This window comes from Salmo salar, chromosome 17 (genome assembly GCF_965601325.2).
Source record: "Salmo salar chromosome 17, fSalSal1, whole genome shotgun sequence".
NCBI classification, from domain to species: Eukaryota; Metazoa; Chordata; class Actinopteri; order Salmoniformes; family Salmonidae; genus Salmo; species Salmo salar.
The window spans coordinates 495883-515937 of NC_138307.1; the positions used below are offsets into that span (position 1 = coordinate 495883).

At 39.9% G+C, this 20055-nt stretch overlaps 1 protein-coding gene across 1 annotated transcript in view; it reads left to right on the forward strand.

Annotated features, from left to right (window-relative positions):
* The first annotated feature begins 2660 nt into the window (after positions 1-2660).
* zc3hf (Zinc finger CCCH domain-containing protein 15) overlaps positions 2661-20055 on the forward strand; it is a 30297-nt gene continuing 12902 nt past the window's right edge. The window contains 3 exon segments of the mRNA NM_001146374.1: positions 2661-2846; positions 3465-3560; positions 18346-18451. Coding sequence (NP_001139846.1) covers positions 2769-2846; positions 3465-3560; positions 18346-18451 — 280 coding nt within the window. The 5' untranslated portion in view covers positions 2661-2768.

Here is a 20055-nt window from a genome sequence, read left to right on the forward strand (position 1 = left end):
TGGATGTAATGAAAGGTTAGACTAAAAGATTTCACTCAGAAACCTTACAACCTGTTGAAATGTATTTGAAATACAGCTATAATAATGGGTTAAAAACTATATTCCAATACTGTGTGAGTAAGACACTGTTACCAGAATCAGCAGGGCAGAGTTGATAAGACGACCTTGAGAAGGGAACAGGAGAAGAAGCCTCCCTAAATTAGGGAGAGTAACAACGGCCTGGGAACGGCTAGTGGGCAGGAGATTAGAAGACAGGTGGCAAGGTTGTTAAGGAATGTATGTGTACTGTGGGAAAAATACAGCCGCCTAAAGCTGGGTTGAGTTCTTTACTGATGTGTGTGTAACAGAGATTTGTTAACTATACTCGCACTGCACTGACAGGTATGGCTGAGCAACTAGAGGCTACCACTAGAACCGCTAGACAAAATAGATTGGAGTTGGATATGATATTGGCTAATAATGGGGGGTGTATAAAACGTTTGGTGAACAATGCTGTACTTTTATCCCTAATAACACCAGCCCTATGGTAGCATTACCAAAGCCCTACTGGGACTTGACAAGCTATCTGCTGAAATGAAGGGTGTAGCGGGGGTATACGAGGAGAATTGGCTGAATACCTTTTTTGGTAAGTACACATCTATGGTGGTTACTGGATTTCTGACCCTAGTGCTTGTGTTCTTATTATTGTTGTGTTGTGTTGCCTGTATAATCCTTTTTTGGTAAGTACACATCTATGGTGGTTACTGGATTTCTGACCCTAGTGCTTGTGTTCTTATTATTGTTGTGTTGTGTTGCCTGTATATCTTACAGAAGTTGTCAGAGCAACCGGAATGATGTCTTTGATGGAAGTGACCCCAGTGGATACTGAATCAACCTCTGGGCAAAAGACGGGTCTGTCTGAGGATGATCCTTGGTTTACTGTTGAGGAAGTGGTCGAATAAACCTTATCTAAAATGTACTCATATGTAATGTAGTGGCAGGTGGATGTGAAGGTTTTAAGTACTGGGACAAAAAGTCTGTCCCATACATGTTAGGTGTAGCCACTGTCGCAGGAAGGTCTTATTTTTCTAAGTTTTTTAATTAGTATGTTCTGAATGAATCCTGTGTACTATTTGTCTTTCCTTATGTGAAGGTTTGAAGTTCCTGGGTGGCTGGTAGTCAACCTAGTACAAGTGAGGTGTAGCCGGAAGGACTTGAGGGTTTTTTAAACTAATCATTTAATCATTAAAATGTGAATTTATAATTGTGTTGAGTGACACCCTAGGGGGTGTCAAAAGGGGGAATCTCAAAATTTCCCTGAAATTTTAAGAAATTATGTATTCACACCTATCAGGTGTGAAAAGGGGGATTGTTAGGGTTTGACCAACTATTTGTTTGCATAACCTATATAATATAACAAAGAAGCTATGCTATAATATTAAGTTTATACTCTATATGATAAGAGCATACTGCTGTGTGAGAGGAAGGGGCTCATGGGATGTTGAGTCATATGGAAAGAATGCAGATGCTGTAAATCAGGGATATGGAAGAGCTTGTTAAAAGATAAGGGCAGGATATGGGTGAAATGTATATGCAGAGGGGTGTCGGGGTTTTAGAGAACTGTGCATTGTGCAGTCACAAGATAAATCGACTGCCAAAGATAATAACTACGCCCGGCAACAGGAGGCGTCTCGAAGTTGGGACCAACCTGCACGCCAACGATAGGATGAGTAAGTTTAAACCACGCTCATCCTCCCTCTGACAGGCCAGCAGTGAGCGGGAACTATCTCTGTCAGAGTATTTAATGAAAAGCAAAGGATGTGTAACTCAGTTCTCTGTTTGCCCTGCGTGGTGACACAGCGACCCCGTATATACTAACCACATATTTACCATTCAAGTGTTTGCATTAATTAAAGTACAAAGAAATCAGAAGTTACTATGTGCTGACTATTTTGTTCTGATACCAGATTCGAATTGACGCGACCTAACACTAAGTTTGCTTTATTCACTGCTTTAGCACACTCCGCCAACCCAGATGTCCTAGCCGTGTCTGAATCCTGGCTTAGGAAGGCCACCAAAAATTCGGAAATTTTCATCCCCAATTACATTTTCCGTCAAGACAGAACTGCTAAAAGCAGCGGAATTACAATCTACTGTAGAGATAGCCTGCAGAGTTATTTCATACTATCCAGGTCTATGCCCAAACAGTTCAAGCTTCTACTTTTAAATATCCATCTCCCCAGAAATAAGTCCCTCACTGTTGCAGCTTGTTATAGACCCCCCTCAGCTCCCAGCTGTGCCCTGGACACCATGTGTGAATTGATTGCCCCCCATCTATTGTCAGAGTTCGTTACTGCTAGGTGACATAAATAAGGATATGTTTAACACCCCGGCCGTCGTACAATCTAAGCTAGATAACTCAATCCAAGATGGCGTAGCAGTGCAGATGTGTTTTTGTTCGACCTCTAGTGTACTTTTGTACATTTCATGAATTTGTACGATGTAGCCAGTAGCCACGATTTTGACTTTGTGGCTGTGGTATAGAGTGACAACCGTTGAGGAACGAGGACGTTAAACGATGGCCAAAACTCTCCAGCACAGTAGGTGTCGGTAATGCGCCATTATGTTGGATGCCAACCGCCCCAAAAAAACACCTAGGAAGAAGAATTACCACTGACATCATTCAGCGTCAACTTGGTAACAGGTTGTCACTGAGTGGCCTATTAGTACTGCATGTAGCGGTGGCTATCGTAATAGAATAATTCAAAAATATAGTTACATCATTCACTATGCCTCCGAAGAAACCAGTTCAAGCTGCCGCGGGTAGTAAAAAAACGCAAGAAAAGAAGAAGGAAAAGATCATTGAGGTGAAATCCCATTTGCGCACGAGATCCAAATTACATGGGATAATGCTAAGCTAGTTTACTAGCTACCGGTAGTTAGTTAAGTTACAGTAACGTTCAAATGTTATTTTGTGAAGCTAGTAAGTTAGACGCTAGCTAGTTATACCAAGTATTGTTGAAAGCAGAACACTTTCCAACCGTTGTATTTGCTAGGTACCAACCTAACGAACGTTAGCGTTCTTATGCTAACCCCTTTTTAAGAACGTGGTAGCTACTGGTAGCTAACTTGTGCTTGCATGATGTAGCTTGTTAGCTGCAGACAGTAGTTAGCAAAGGTTACAATCGTATTTATTCAAATTAATGTTAAGTGTAGATAAGTTGTGTGATCGTCTGGCCACGGCTTGAATGAACTGCTTAGTTAGTAGTTGTAACACAGATGAAAGGTTGGCTAGCTAGTTATCATCTATAATCTTTGTCGGTAAAGTAAGTTATCTAGTTAGTCAGGTACTGTAACTACTTAGATAGCTAGCGCCAGAAATCTTATTATTTTGTCGTTGAGGTTTCTTCTTGGTAGCCTGCCAACTAACGTTAACGTTATGTCCATTATTCAATTGCTGATATTCAATTTGTTTATCTATATAGGACAAGACATTTGGTTTGAAGAACAAAAAGGGTGGAAAACAACAGAAATTTATCAAGAATGTCTCTCAGCAAGTCAAGCAAGTTCCTGGTAGTAAGGTAAGATTGAGCAGCTAGGCCTACAGTCTTATTGTTTCTGTTAATTGTCCTAATGACCACTGGTTTGACTTGTAATTTCTACAGAGATGTTTGCCACATCAACCTAAAGCCATAATAACCCGGCTTTTGTTCATGTCTTCTCTCTAGTCAGAATGTACCCAATTCATAGACATTAATTGCTTTAGCGCCTATTGACAATAGTATCTTGTCACAGGGGGAGTTTTGTTAAGAGCCCGGCGCTTGCTGTAAACATTAACACACATCGCTTGTGGTACTGTTTTGGAAACATAACGAACATATCGTGTATATCAGCTAAGAAAAATAAACTAAATGTTGAAAAAATACACACTTTTTATATGGTTAGGGTTAGTGTTCCCACACAGCCATTTCTCCATGTTACGGCACTTGTTTATTGAAGACGGGCTTCTGTCCAAACACTTAAAAGACACACCCTCGCCCACTTACCCTCACCTTATGCCCTTGGGGAAATCCCTGTTGCCGTCTTGGAGTGGTGTCCAAATGATTAGCCAAGCAAGGGAACTTTGCAACGTAAGCCCCTCAGCCCTTGTTTTTAGTCGGCTTTGCTAGTGTACAATTATGTTCACTCTGGGGCCTGAAACTCCCAATAATTCAATTTGTGACAATTATACATCTGATAAGAAATCTGTGAAAACTTAAACAACATCAATGGAGAAGTCAACATACAAGTGTAAGTAAAAACGAATGCAAATAAGTTAGAAATTGTGCTACTAATGCACATGACGGCCCAAACACATCTCGTAAAATGTAAATATGCTTTTGTTTGGTTATCTTTTGGAAATTGTAGAAGTAAAACATTTTCCTGCAGAAGTTCTAGCTAGGCAGTCTAACGTTAGTTAGCAAATTAATTTGCTAGCTATCATACAGTAGGTGTACATTAACAATTATATATTTAATTTAAATAGACATGCACTCATAATTGACAGTAGGGCATATAAATAACCCACAAGCTACTGATGGCTGAAAACACAATCATCGCGGGATGAATGAGTGACGAATTTCTGACCAAGGGTGGTCCATTTAAAATTCATTCCTTCCTCCCTTGCCCTGCAAGTGTATACTCATCAGACGTCATGATACGTCATCAGAAGTGTCCACTTAATTTGAGGGCTGAGGGGATAGGGTGGGTCTTTTAAGTGTTTGGACTGCAACCACAGACGCGACCACCTGTGCTAATTAGCTATCTAGCGTGCTCCAAACACTTGTGTGTAAGCGTAACTCAGGAGGTGTAGTTAGGTCGGATGGAGCCACACATAGCTGTATGGATCTGTGCAACACTGCTTAAGTAATTGCATATTTTTATTTGAATGATTCTTTCTCACTAAGGGCTAAATGTTTCGAAAGCTGTATCGCAAGCAACGATTATTTACGTTTCTAAACTTCAAAACAGTCGGGATTGTAGGTCACACGAGCCAGTTGTGGGTGACGCTGAAAACTGTAAGGAGAAGGCAAAATGCTTCCTAGAGTTTTTGAGAGCTAGTCGGAACACTGTGTTATGCCAGAATGTGGACAGCTAATGTTAAAGCAACCCGTTGGATTTTACAACACTTAAGGTAGCTACTACTCACCCCAATGCTAAGCGTTGCATTTTCTTGGGATTCAATGGACTGCTATAGCATTTTTGTAGCCTATCAGGCTGACGAAAAAGGCAGTTTAATACAAAATGGGCAATATTTCAATCTTATCAATTAAACATTTATCATTTTTGGGAAATTAAGAGTACAGCGACATATTCTATTCCTGGATTGAGGTATATTTTCCTAGCCATATTACGTGCTGTCCACGTTCTGGCATAGCTCTGTTCCAACTAGAGAAGAAATTTTCGTAAGTCAGATTCTTATGGCGAAATCAATCTATATATGTTTCCTCGCTAATTTACTTTGAATTGACACATCTAGCCTAATTTCTGCCTGGATCTAGCATCTTAATTCTGAGTGTGGACTTCCCACTCTAGTTGCTAACAATAACATATAGATTCCAGAAGACTGAACAGTCCCTTTACAAGTCAGAATGTTGAATAAACTTCAGTTGATCTTACTCTGCTGGTTGTCCTCTGAGTTCGTCCTTATTACAGGCTAACTACACCGCTCACGTCACGTGCACGAGCGTTGTAAAATAAATTTTGAAATCTATATTATTCAATTATTGCACCCACATTGCTCGCGCGCGCCAATGAGCGTCTGCCTCTCCCATCTCATTGGTTTATAGAAGCAGGTACCCACGTGCCATCTCCTTGGTTATACCGATGTGGGTGACTGAAAGATGAAATAGGTCAGAGGCGGTAATCCACCTAATTTATGAAAGTTGCCAATCGCAATATAAAGTCAAGAGAAGAAGAAGCCTGGAAGGAGGAGAGATGACTAGAAATGATTTGGTTGACCATTTTATGTTTAGATTAATTGGTGGAGTAGAGGACCTTGTGCATTTCAGGTAAAATAACTCAATGTTTATATCCCAGGACAAATTAGCTAGCAACAGCAAGGTAGCTAAATAGGACGAATTAGCTAGCAAGTGCAAGCTAGCTAGCTAAATTGCCATAAATGTTTAATGCTTTTCGACCTGTCCCCAAATTAATATAATTGGTTGAGTTTGTTTTGATATTTTAACCTGTGTGTTGTGATCGCGTTTGGTGTGGGGTGACAAAATACATTTATGCACGATAGCGCACGCGCGTACCCGGTTTGGGTTCCGTGTTATGCTGTTGGAAATTTGAGACAGAATATCCACAGAAAAGTATTAAAGACATGCTCCGGAACTTTGGCGAAACCTCCCACTTTAGGCTGGATGTGTCAATGTGCAGTTCATGCATGCATAATAAATAAGCAGAATAAGTCTTACCTCAATTAGCCACGAAATGCCTAGTTTGAAAGACACTTTTCTGGAAGCTGGGCAGTGCCGTTTTCCCCCACCTAGGCCAGCCCCCTAGCAATCGAGCTTCAGCCCTCAGTTTTGAGTGACAGCTAGCAAGATGCACAGACAGCAGAGCGAGAGAGCAATGATGGGGTACACGTGACGTAGTATGACCTTTTTGCGGCCATTTTTGGCTCGTGAGCATTACCTTCAGAACTATTGGCTAAAAAGTATACAACAGCTCATGAAAATCCAGCAAAAGTCATGGAATTTTGAAATGGTGTTGTCAAGGCCTGAAAGTCATGGACATTTCTGTTAATGTAATTTATTTAGTCAGTTTTTAAAAATATTTTATCAATCAAATAAAAATCTACATATCAGCCAGGATCGGCATGTCACTTTAGCGTGTTTGTGGGCATCACTTGTATCTGTGCGAGACGAGTGGGCCGTTGCTCAAGGAGAGCGAGACAGTCGGACATTGCAGAAGCAGGCCTAACATATAAAATAGGATAAAGAACAGACTAGTAACTAAGTACCCAATTCAAACATATATTGTACCCTCTAGGTAACTGTTTAGCTATTATTAGCATGTATTAATTTTGGGGGGAAATGACCAAAACCTTTCCACTGCCTACACTCACGAATATGGCGATACAAGTTGATTTACGGTTTTGAACGATTCATGTGATTAATTTAAACTATTCTTTGACAAAACAAATGATTGTATTAGTTGGTATTTGGTTAAATCGTGGTGAATGGAATTATGTGAATCAAAATAATTGGAACTGCGAACTGCAATTTTAGGAAAAAATATTAATGTAGGCTTTTGGTTTATGTGGTTTCAACTTGTTTAGTAGATACTTCCATTTTAATTGTATCATCCAATGTCGGGACATTGCATCTCTAGATGCTAGTCAGCCTGCAAATTAAATACTTCTAAGGAAGCTAAGATGAATGACTAAACTAGAAAATGTTAATTTACTGAATTTGTGGGCTTGCTTCAGTTGAATAAAAATATTTGTAACTAGGGTTGCACATTTTGGGGAATATTCAGAGGTGGCACTTTCCGTGGGAATTAAAGGGAATATATGGGAATTAACGGAAATATATGCAAATTAATATTAATACCATTTAAATGTAGATGTTTTTTGCGTTGTATATATTTACCATATAATATGGAGACATAAACCTTTTACCTTATCATAAGTAGACATAATTGCAAATTATTAAATCCTTCCAATAGAAATAAGTAAATGTAGTTACAAATTGAACTTGAATTGAGTTGACTCTTCACATGGGATGATTTCACTGAACAACAAAAGGGAATATTGAATAGAGGTCGCCCAATTATGATTTTTCAATACCGATTATTGGGGGATCAAAAAAGCCGATACCGATTAATCGGCCGATTATTATTATGCATTTTTTTGTTGTGTGTGTATGCAGGAAATCCTATTTTAATAATGGGCATGGTAAGAATTGACTACCAAAGTGCGAGTCACAATTCCCATGACACCTTCTAGCAAAATCTGAAAAGCGGTTCCTTCATTTATTCCATAGGATATTTTTAGATTAATTTAAAATAAGGTCTGTGTTTGGTTTAGGCTTACACCACCTTGCCAATTTTATAACTGTGTAGATATCCATAGGATATAACTCTGATCAATATAAGCAAAGATAAAAAAAATTTGGAGAGTGGATTTATGAAAATATAATGACAAACGTTAGCTAGTAAGATTTACACGGGTATCAAAATGCTGAGGCGGTTTAAGCACAAAACACAGACCTTATTTGAAGTAGATCAAGACATTCTCTATGGAAGACATGAATGGTAAAATAACGAAGGAACCCCTTTCAAGTTCAGCCGCAAGTTATTACAGGAATTATGACGCGTCGAATATTTCTCTCTAAACCATATACCTTTGACTATTACGAGCCTGCTTCTGCCTACCACCGCTCAGTCAGACTGCGCTATCAAATATCAAATCATAGACTTAACTATAATATAATACACCTTAGGTCATTAATATGGTCAAATCCGGAAACTATCATCTCGAAAACATTATTCTTTCAGTGACATACAGAACCGTTCCGTATTTTATCTAACGGGTGGCATCCATAAGTCTAAATATTCCTGTTACATCGCACAACCTACAATGTTATTTCATAGTTCCGTACAATTCTGGCAAATTAGTTCGCAACGAGCCAGATTCTGTATACCCTGATTCTGCGTGCAACGAACGCAAGAGAACTGACACAATTTCACCTGGTTAATATTGCCTGCTAACCTGGATTTCTTTTAGCTAAATATGCAGGTTTAAAAATATATACTTCTGTGTATTGATTTTAAGAAAGGCATTGATGTTTATGGTTAGGTACAGTCGTGCAACGATTGTGCTTTTTTTCACAAATGCGCTTTTGTTAAATCATCCCCGTTTGGCGAAGTCTGCTGTCTTTGTTAGGAGAAATAGTCTTCACAGTTCGCAACAAGCCAGGCGGCCCAAACTGCTGCATATACCCAGACTCTGTTTGCAAGAGAAGTGACACATTTTCTTTCCCTAGTTAAAAGAAATTCATGTTAGCAGGCAATATTAACCTGTTATGGCTAGGGGGCAGTATTTTCACAGCCGGATAAAAAAACGTACCCGATTTAATCTGATTATTACTCCTGCCCAGAAACTAGAATATGCATATAATTATTAGCTTTGGATAGAAAACACTCCAAAGTTTCTAAAACTGTTTGAATGGTGTCTGTGAGTATAACAGAACTCATTTGGCAGGCCAAAACCTGAGAAGATTCCATGTAGGAAGTGCCCTGTCTGACAATTTCTTGCCCTTCTTGATTATCTCTATCCATTACAGAGGATCTCTGCTGTTACGTGACACTTCCTATGGCTCCCATGGGCTCTCAGAAGGCGGCAAAAAGCTGAATCGTGGCTTTGCAGGCTCTGGCTGAAAAAAAGTAGCGCGTTTGGATAGTGGCTGGTTACAGTACTGTGAGACTCAGGCTCGTGCCCGCGTCGACCCCATGCTTTGTTTTCTTTCGTCTGTTTACCTAAACGCAGATTCCCGGTCGGAATATTATCGCTTTTTTATGAGGAAAAATGGCATAAAAATTGATTTTAAACAGCGGTTGACATGCTTCGAAGTACGGTAATGGAATATTTAGAAATCTTTTGTCACGAAATGCGCCATGCTCGTGACCCTTCGGATAGTGTCTTGAACGCACGAACAAAATGCCGCTGTTTGGATATAACTATGGATTATTTTGAACCAAACCAACATTTGTTATTGAAGTAGCAGTCCTGGGAGTGCATTCTGACGAAGACAGCAAAGGTAATAAAAATGTTCTTATAGTAAATCTGACTTTGATGAGTGCTACATTTGCTGGGTGTCTAAATAGCTAGCCGTGATGGCTGGGCTATCTACTCAGAATATTGCAAAATGTGCTTTCACCGAAAAGCTATTTTAAAATCGGACACCTCGATTGCACAAAGGAGTTCTGTATCTATAATTATTAAAATAATTTGTTTTTTGTGAACGTTTATCGTGAGTAATTTAGTAAATTCACCAGAGGTTTGCGGGGGGTATGCTAGTTCTGAACGTCACATGCTAATGTAAAAAGCTGGTTTTTGATGTAAATATGAACTTGATTGAACAAAACATGCATGTATTGTATAACATAATGTCCTAGGTGTGTCATCTGATGAAGATCATCAAAGGTTAGTGCTGCATTTAGCTGTAGTTTTGTTTTTTGTGACATTATATGCTAGCTTGAAAAATGGGTGTCTGATTATTTCTGGCTTGGTACTCTGCTGACATAATCTAATGTTTTGCTTTCGCTGTAAAGCCTTTTTGAAATCGGACAGTGGTTAGATAAAGGAGAGTCTTGTCTTTAAAATGCTGTGAAATAGTCATATGTTTGAAAAATGGAAGTTTTTGTATTTTAGAGGAATTTGTAATTCGCGCCACGCCCATCATTGGATATTGGAGCAGGTGTTCCGCTAGCGGAACGTCTAGATGTAAGAGGTTAACTAAATATGCAGGTTTAAAAATATATACTTGTGTATTGATTTTAAGAAAGACATTGATGTTTATGGTTAGGTACGCGTCGGAGCAAAGACAGTCCTTTTTCGCGAATGCGCACCACATCGATTATATGCAAAGCAGGACAGGCTAGATAAACTAGTAATATCATCAACCATGTGTAGTTAACTAGTGTTTATGATTGATTGATAGTTTTTTTTATAAGATAAGTTTAATGCTAGCTAGCAACTTACCTTGGCAACGTAAAGCAGGTGGTTAGAGCGTTGGGCTAGTTAACCTGTTATGGCTAGGGGGGCAGTATTTTCACGGCTGGATAAAAAACCGTACCCGATTTAATCTGGTTACCACTCCTACCCAGTAACTAGAATATGCATATAATTATTGGCTTTGGATAGAAAACACCCTAAAGTTTCTAAAACTGTTTGAATGGTGTCTGTGAGTATAACAGAACTCGTATGGCAGGCCAAAATCTGAGAAGGTTTCATTCAGGAAGTGGCCTGTCTGACAAGGTGTCGTTCTTCTTGTCTCTGTTTATTGAAGAGTGAGGATCTTAGCTGTCCCGTGACACTTCCTACGGCTGCCATAGGTTCTCAGAAGGCGGTAAAAAGCTGAATCGTGGCTTTGCAGGCTCTGGCTGAAACAAAGTAGCGCGTTTGGGTAGTGGCTGGTTACAGTACTGTGAGACTCAGGCTCGTGCCCGCGTCGACCGAAAGCTTTGTTTACTTTCCTCTGTTTAGCTAAATGGACATTCCCGGTCGGAATATTAGCGCTTTTTTACGAGAAAAATGGCATAAAAATGGATTTTAAACAGCGGTTGACATGCTTCGAAGTACGGTAATGGAATATTTAGATTTTTTTTGTCACGAATTGCGCCATGCGAGCGACCCTTATTTACCCTTTCAGATAGTGTCTGGAACGCACGAACAAAACGCCGCAATTTGGATATAACGATGGATTATTTTGGACCAAACCAACATTTGTTATTGAAGTAGCAGTCCTGGGAGTGCATTCTGACGAAGACAACAAAAGGTAATCAAACTTTTATAATAGTAAATCTGATTTTGGTGAAGGCTAAACCTGCCGGGTGTCTAAATAGCTAGCCCGTGATGCCTGGGCTATATACTTAGAATATTGCAAAATGTGCTTTCACCAAAAAGCTATTTTAAAATCGGACATATCGAGTGCATAGAGGAGTTCTGTATCTATAATTCTTAAAATAATTGTTATGCTTTTTGTGAACGTTTATCGTGAGTAATTTAGTAAAATGTTAGCAAATTCCTCCGGAAGTTTGCGGGGGGTATGCTAGTTCTGAACGTCACATGCTAATGTAAAAAGCTGTTTTTTGATATAAATATGAACTTGATTGAACAAAACATGCATGTATTGTATAACATAATGTCCTAGGTGTGTCATCTGATGAAGATCATCAAAGGTTAGTGCTGCATTTAGCTGTCTTCTGGGTTTTTGTGACATTATATGCTTGCTTGAAAAATGGGTGTCTGATTATTTCTGGCTTGGTACTCTGCTGACATAATCTAATGTTTTGCTTTCGCTGTAATGCCTTTTTGAAATCGGACAGTGTGGTTAGATAAAGGAGAGTCTTGTCTTTAAAATGCTGTGAAATAGTCATATGTTTGAAAAATGGAAGTTTTTGTATTTTTGAGGAATTTGTAATTCGCGCCACGCCTATCATTGGATATTGGAGCAGGTGTTCCGCTAGCGGAACGTCTAGATGTAAGAGGTTAACGTAAGGTTGCATCCCCAAGCTGACAAGGTAAAAATCTGTCGTTCTGCCCCTGAACAAGGCAGTTAACCCACTGTTCCTAGGCTGTCATTGAAAATAAGAATGTGTTCTTAACTGACTTGCCTAGTTAAATAAAGGTAAAAAAAACAAAAAAAAAAGCAAATCGGTGGCCAAAAATACCGATTACCGATTGTTATGAAAACTTGAAATCGGCCCTAATTTATCGGCCATTCCGATTAATCGGCCGACCTCTAATATTGAATGATCCATCGCATCTCCCAAAAACGTTTTCAACATGCATCTGTCAAATTATTGTCTAGAAACTAAAGCTTTGCTTCTCTTCCACTCAGGCTTTCATGTCTTCTCCCTGGACCGCCTCAATGTCCACCTCTTGAACATCAGACTCTGAGGCCTCATCTTCACTGTCACTTTCCAACCTTTCTGAGGATGGCTCGTTGTCAGGCTCAAAAAGTGCAAATTTGCCTGGATGGCCACCAATTTTTCAACCCCTGTATTGGTCAGCCTGTTGCGTGCTTTGGTGTGTGTGTTCCCAAACAAGGACCAGTTGCGCTCTGAGGCGGCTGATGTTGGTGGGAATTGGAGGGTGTTGGAGGCAACAAGGGAAAAGAGTCTCAGATACAGTGCCTTCCACCAGGGGGCTGATGAGATGTTGGCACGACTGCAAAAAATGAGTAGAAAAACAAACAAATACAATTCCATGTACAGATAAATAGTTTAGCAGTTAGATTAAACAACTCTTAAACAACTCTTTGTAAGATAAATGTTTTAAAATGAAACATGTATGGAAACAGGTGAATTAACACTTCTCAGTTAGCAGGCTCAAGCAAGCTAAAACCCACATGGTAGTAGAAACTAACTATCAGAAATTGTTAACAAGTTAGAAATGAATTAAACACACTTTTCTGTAGGCTACTATTTACTAGTTAACAAAAAATCATGTTTGTCATATAAAATAAATTCACCCCACCCAGTATTGCAATCAAAACTTACCATAAGGCATGGAGTCCTTGGCTCAGACAGTGTAGTACTGTGAGAATCAGCTGCACGTGATGGAAGAATGCACTGTGCATGCAGAGGGTTGCAATTCCATTGAATTGGGGATAGTTTAACCCAAATATGCCATAAGACCTAGTATTGCCTTATGTATATCCCACAAAAAAGGTTCACTGTTATAAGCTAACTTCCCATGGAAAATTTCCAGACAAATTCTGGAAATTTACTGGAAAGTTTCCAACCCTTTGCAACCATATTTCTAACCTACCATAGCCATTTGATATATTGAATGAGATCATTATTTCAAGAGGTAAAACCTATTTGGTTGCAATGTTATACATCAGAGGTGGTCAAATCAAATGTTATTGGTCACATACACGTGTTTAGCAGATGTTATTGCGGGTGTAGCGAAATGCTTGTTTCTCTAGCTCCAACAGTGCAGTAATATCTAACAATTTCACAACAATACACACATCTAAGCAAAGGAATGGAATTAAGAATATATAGATATTTGGACGAGCAATGTCAGCGGTACATAGACTAGGATACAGTACAATAGAGTAGAGTACAGTATATACATATGAGATGGGTAATGCAAAATATGTAAACATTAAAGTGGCCAGTGATTTCAAGTCTGTATATAGGGCAGCAGCCTCTGTGCTAGTGATTGCTATTTAACAGTCTGATGGCCTTGAGATAGAAGCTGTTTTTCAGTTTCTTGGTCCCAGCTTTGGTGCACCTGTTCTGACCTCACCTTCTGGATTATAGCGGTGTGAACAGGCAGTGACTCGGGTGTCCTTGATCTTTTTGGCCTTCTTGTTACATCGGGTGCTGTTGGTGTCCTGGAGGGCAGGTAGTTTGCCTCCGGTGATGCGTTGGGCAGACCGCACCACCCTCTGCAGAGCCCTGCGGTTGCGGGCGGTGCAGTTGACGTACCAGGCGGTGATACAGCCCGACAATATGCTCTCAATTGTGCACCTGTAAAAGTTTGAGAGTTTTGGGTGCCAAGCCAAATGTCTTTAGCCTCCTGAGGTTGAAAAGGCGCTTTTGCGCCTTCTTCACCACGCTGTCTGTGTGGGTGGACCATTTCAGTTTCAGTGATGTGTACGCCAAGGAACTTGAAACTTTCCACCTTTTCCGCTGCAGTCCTGTCAATGTGGATAGGGGGGGTGCTCCCTGTGCTGTTCCCTGAAGTTCACAATCAGCTCCTTTGGTTGATTTTGAGTGAGAGGTTATTTTCCTGGCACCAAACACCCAGGGCCCTCACCACCTCCCTGTAGGCTGTCTTGTCATTGTTGGTAATCAGGCCTACTACGGTTGTCGTCTGCAAACTTGATGATTGAGTTGGAGGCGTGCCTGACCATGCAGTCATGGGTGTACAGGAGAGGGCTGAGCAAGCACTCTTGTGGGGGCCCAGTGTTGAGGATCAGTGAAGTGGAGGTGTTGTTTCCTACCTTCACCACCTTGGTGGGCCAGTCAGGAAGTCCAGGACCCATTTGCACAGGGTGGGGTTCAGACCCAGGGCCTCAAGCTTAATGATGAGCTTGGAGGGTACTATGGTGTTGAATGCTGAGCTATAGTTAATGAACAGCATCATTCTTATGTAGGTAATCCTCTTGTTCAGATGGGGTAGGGCAGTGTGATGGCAATTGCATAATCTGCGTCATTGGGGCGGTAAGCAAATTGAAGTGGGTCTACGGTGTCAGGTAAGGTAGAGGTGACGTGATCCTTGACTAGTCTCTCAAAGCACTTCATGATAGAAATGAGTGAGTGCTCCAGGAGAGCCAATGGGTGTGCAGGCTTTTATTCCAGTCCCCATCCAACAAACATTTTAGAAATAAGCTCCTACACTGGACCTTGATAAACTGGCTCTGTGTTTGAGCAGAGCTTGAACAAAAGCCTACACACCCAGTAGCTCTCCAGACTGAGGGTTGACCACGTGTTTTATACAGTTGCCTGACATGTTTTCTACTTTGGCGTGGGGGGTGTTAAGTGCCTTGCACAATGACAGAAGATGCTACATAGCATCAGAGAGTAGCCTTCCAGTGTCTACCACTTTATGCATTCTTTTTTTATACATGCGTAAAGACACCACCAATTGTTGGTCAAGGAAATTTGGTTAAAAGTCATAAACTTCCGTCTGTCAAAATGTGTATGAACCCTGATACAAAAGTACAGAAGAATCTCTTTAAACTGACTTCAAACCTCATGTCTCTGTGCCTAGCTCTCATGATTTGTTTTTTCATCCCGAGGCATGCGCGTAAGACATAAATACATGCACACGTTGCATGCATACTAACTGAGCTCGTGCAGGTGTTTTACATGTTTTTTTAAATAATTATTTATTACAAAAAACACAAGGAAGGGGTAACATTAAAGTATTAGAACATGAAGGACAAACAATACAGTATCAAGACACTATCAAACATGTATCGGTCTTTCAGCAACAGAGCCATCGTTGCATGAAAGTGATATAAAATATTTGTCATAGTTTCCTTTTTCATGATCACAATCTTGTGAAACCCGAACCCTCCAAGATCCCCCCACAGTTCCCCAATAGCTGTCCCTCAACCATTCGAGACCCCTCCCACAGCCCCAGGAAGAATACAATAAAATACAATTAATTCCATTCCCACCCCCAAGAACCCCCCAATGCACCAACAACCAAGAGAATGAACTAAAGAGAAAAAAGGAAAAGACAGAAGAAAACAACAATGCAAAAAATAAAACAAAATAATAAATTTAAAACAAAGGACATCAAGGACAACTGAAATCATAACAGTAATGCCTACTTTGTTTGTGTGCATGTCTGGCACTTACATGTATGTGTGTGTTCTTGTATGTGTTTATTTGAATGAGAGTGTGTGTATATTGTGACAGCCCTGAATTTGTCTGAACCGTCTGTGCTTCTCCTTCCAATAGGGCGCTTGCCCTTTAATTACCAATTAAATAGCCAGCCTCAGCTGGGCAAAAGTGGGGTTGTGATGGAGACGCGAACAAGGATGTGTTCAACCCTCAGTTCCGAAGCTTCTCGCTTCCGTTTGTTGTATTTAAGTGTGCTTTGTAGCCTAATAGCAAGTGTTCTTAGTGGCCTTTCTCAGCTGGAGATCTGTTGGCGGATTGTCTGACTGACTGACCGACTGACTACAACCTTTTTGTATACGGTATTTCATTTGTTTTGGTGTGATGTATACCGTGATGATTTATGTAGTTGAGGACTTATTAAGATTTGATACGCTTTATGGTTGTGTGGTAAAATAATTGTTATTTTGATTGTATGATTCATACTGGGTTTACGCTACACTTGTATGAACGGACAAACATTGCGTGACTAAGATCACTTGAGTTCCCTGAACTGTGATGTACTCTTTTAGGCCCGAGGTACAGGACTTTCTGGAGGAACCAGAGCTCATTAATTGTTATATTATTATGTGTGTGGGATCATTTGTTGGGAATACAACCCACGCAAAATAATAGTTGTTTTGAAGTTATTTCCAATGTTTTAAGGGTTTATGAAAAGTGTATGTCCATCCTGACTTTTACATGAGTCCTTTGTATCGGTGTAGACTTGACAGACCAGATAAGACCCATTAGGCCCCAGTGGCCTAATGGATAAGGCACTGTCCTCCTAAGCCAGTGATCGTGGGTTCAAGTCCCATCTGGGGGGTCTTCCCTGTGGCTCAGTTGGTAGAGCATGGTGTTTGCAACACCAGCATGGTGTGTGCAATGCCAGGGTTGTGGGTTAGATTCCCACAGGGGCCAGTACAGAAAAAAAGGCATGAAATGTATGCATTCACTACTGTAAGTCGCTCTGGATAAGAGCGTCTGCTAAATGACTAAAATATAAATGGGGTGCCATTTTTTTATGTAACAGTTTTGACTTGAGGTTATTGTTTATAGGGGTGCCAGGTAGGTTGTGCCTACCAGAGAAAATATTGATTTCTCCTTTTGGTTTGGGAGGGAATGAGTCCTTGCTACTTAGTGTCATTCAAATGTACTTTTATTATGTTTTATTTTAACTTTTTTTACCCTTTATCTTTTGACCATCGTTCTCTCTCTGACACAGCAACTCCACTCCCACTTGTCTCCAATTCCACATACCAACACTCAGCTTCCCTCAGCCCATCCCATCTATCTCTGCTGGCCACCCATTTCGTGTTTCTATGCAACACACATCTTTCAACTGTGCTATGATGTTTAATCTACAATTTCAATCTATCTAATCGAATAGAATCTACAGATTGCGTGTTGAAGATAAATACTTTTACTAAGAGTATTAGTATATTAGTAATTGACTGACCCGGTCTCTCCAGATCTCCTAACAGTACTATTTCTAGGGTCAATTTTAGATCAATGCTATGCATTTTCAGCCATTCCTGAACCTGAGACCAGAAACAGGCTACCTGAGGGCAATACCAAAATAAATGGTCTATTGATTCTGTATCCTCACAACAAAATCTGCAGAGCTTCGATGATTTTATGCCCCAAATATTCAAAATTTTTGTGGTGGCAAGAATTCTATATAATTATTTTAGCTGAAAAGCACGAAGTCTTGAATCTTGCGTTTTTATATATCAACTCATACACCCTGTACCATGGAATTTGGTAATACTTTCCTGTGGATATTTTGTCAAAAATGTCCAATGGCATAGGACCAACAAAGTGGACAATTGGCAGAGTAAGTCCAAATGACAGTACATTCAACATTCTGGCAAAACAAGGCACCTTCTGGAAAATGTAAATGTATGTAAAGCTGACCTAAACAAATCACAGTTTGTCACGTGCGCCGAATACAACGGGTGTAGACATTACAGTGAAATGCTTATTTACAGGCCCTAACCAACAGTGCAATTTTTAAGTAAAAAATAGGTATTAGGTGAACAATAGATAAGTAAAGAAATAAAAAACAACAGTGAAAAGACTGAAAAATAGCAGTAGGCGATATACAGTAGCTAGGCTATATACAGGCACCGGTTAGTCGGGCTAATTGAGGTAAGCTTAAGCTATAAGCTATAGCTTGCTATTAGGTCAGGAGACCAGCAAACCTGGTTCCTGTTGTGGACTTGTGACTAACTAGATCCTGTTTCCTAGGTTGCTGCTGAAGGGGACAAGAACAGAAAGGGTGACAAGAAGAAAGAGTTAGATGAGCTGAACGAGCTTTTCAAGCCAGTGGTGGCTGCTCAGAAAGTCGCTAAAGGTGAGGATGGAAATGTCTTCTGTATTCAGCTACAAAGTTTCCTCTGGTACATATTCTGAAAAATGCTCTGTTTAATATGAAAGGACATTTTGCAACCTTACCCTATTGAATGCTTAGCTAACTCCTATTGTCAGGCTTAATCACTGATTAGGCCTATATGGACTTCCCACTACTGTTTGTCAAGAATTAGAACAGGGCAAAGGTGCAAAAAGTATTATGATATAAACTGAGCAATTTCAGACAGTCTTTGTGCACCAGGCAAACTACTGTGTTTATCCTCAATCTAGAAAAGCCATCAAGTGTGCATAGAGTTGCATCATTGCGGTCTTGTATCGGAGATACTATAAGATATTTTATTTTTAAGTTCTTATTTACAATGACTGATGTTAAAATTCTAAATTATTCATTCCATTAGTGAATAGTTTTCTCTGGAGGGTTATATCAGGTTTCAATTAACACAATTTGCGATGTTTGCTCTAAGTTGTCTCTGAAGAAAAGTTTATTGCAATGCATCAAATTACAAGATTAACGCTAACATGTAAAAGCGTTTGTAACACCTTTAACAAATGAGATATTTACTGTTATGTTAAATGAAGTTCTTACAGATTGTATTGCATGTTTCAATGAATGAGTTTGTAATGAATGTTAATGTTTATGTTGTACAGTACCAGTCAAAGGTTTGGACACACCTACTCATTCAAGGGTTTTTCTTTATTTTGACTAGTTTCTAAGTTGTAGAATAATAGTGAAGACATCAAAACTATGAAATAACACATGGAATCATGTAGTAACTAAAAAAGTGTTAAACAAATCAGATATATTTTAGATTCTTCGAAGTAGCCACCCTTTGCCCTGATGACAGCTATGCACCCTCTTTGCATTCTCTCAATCACCTTCATGGGGCTGTCACCTGGAATGCATTTCAATTAACAGGTGTGCCTTGGTAAAAGTTAATTTGTGGAATTTATTTTCTCCTTAATGCGTTTAAGCCAATCAGTTGTGTTGTGACATGGTAGGGGTGGTATACAGAAGATGGCCTTATTTGGTAAAAGACCAAGTCCATATTATGGTGTGAACAGCTTAAATAAGAACTTTGAAAGGTTCTTCAAGTGCAGTCGCAAAAACCATCAAACACTATGATGAAACTGGCTCTCATGAGGACCGCCACAGGAAAGGAAGCACCAGAGTTACCTCTGCTACAGAGGATAAGTTCATTAAAGTTACCAGCCTCAGAAATTGCAGCCTAAATAAATGCTAGAGTTCAAGTAACAGACACATCTCAACATCAACTGTTCAGGGGAGGCTGTGTGAATCAGGAATTCATGGTTGAATTGCTGCAAAGAAACCACTACTAAAGGACACCAATAAGAAGAAAATAATTGCTTTGGCCAAGAAACACAAGCAATGGATATTAGACCAGTGGAAATCTGTCCTTTTGGTCTGAGTCAAAATTTGAGATTCTTTGTTCCAACCGCATTGTCTTTATCAGATGCAGAGTAGTTGAACGGATGATTTCCGCATGTGTGGTTCCCACTGTGAAGTGTGGAGGTGGTGGTGTGGGGGTGCTTTGCTGGTGACACTGTCGGTGATTTATTTAGAATTCA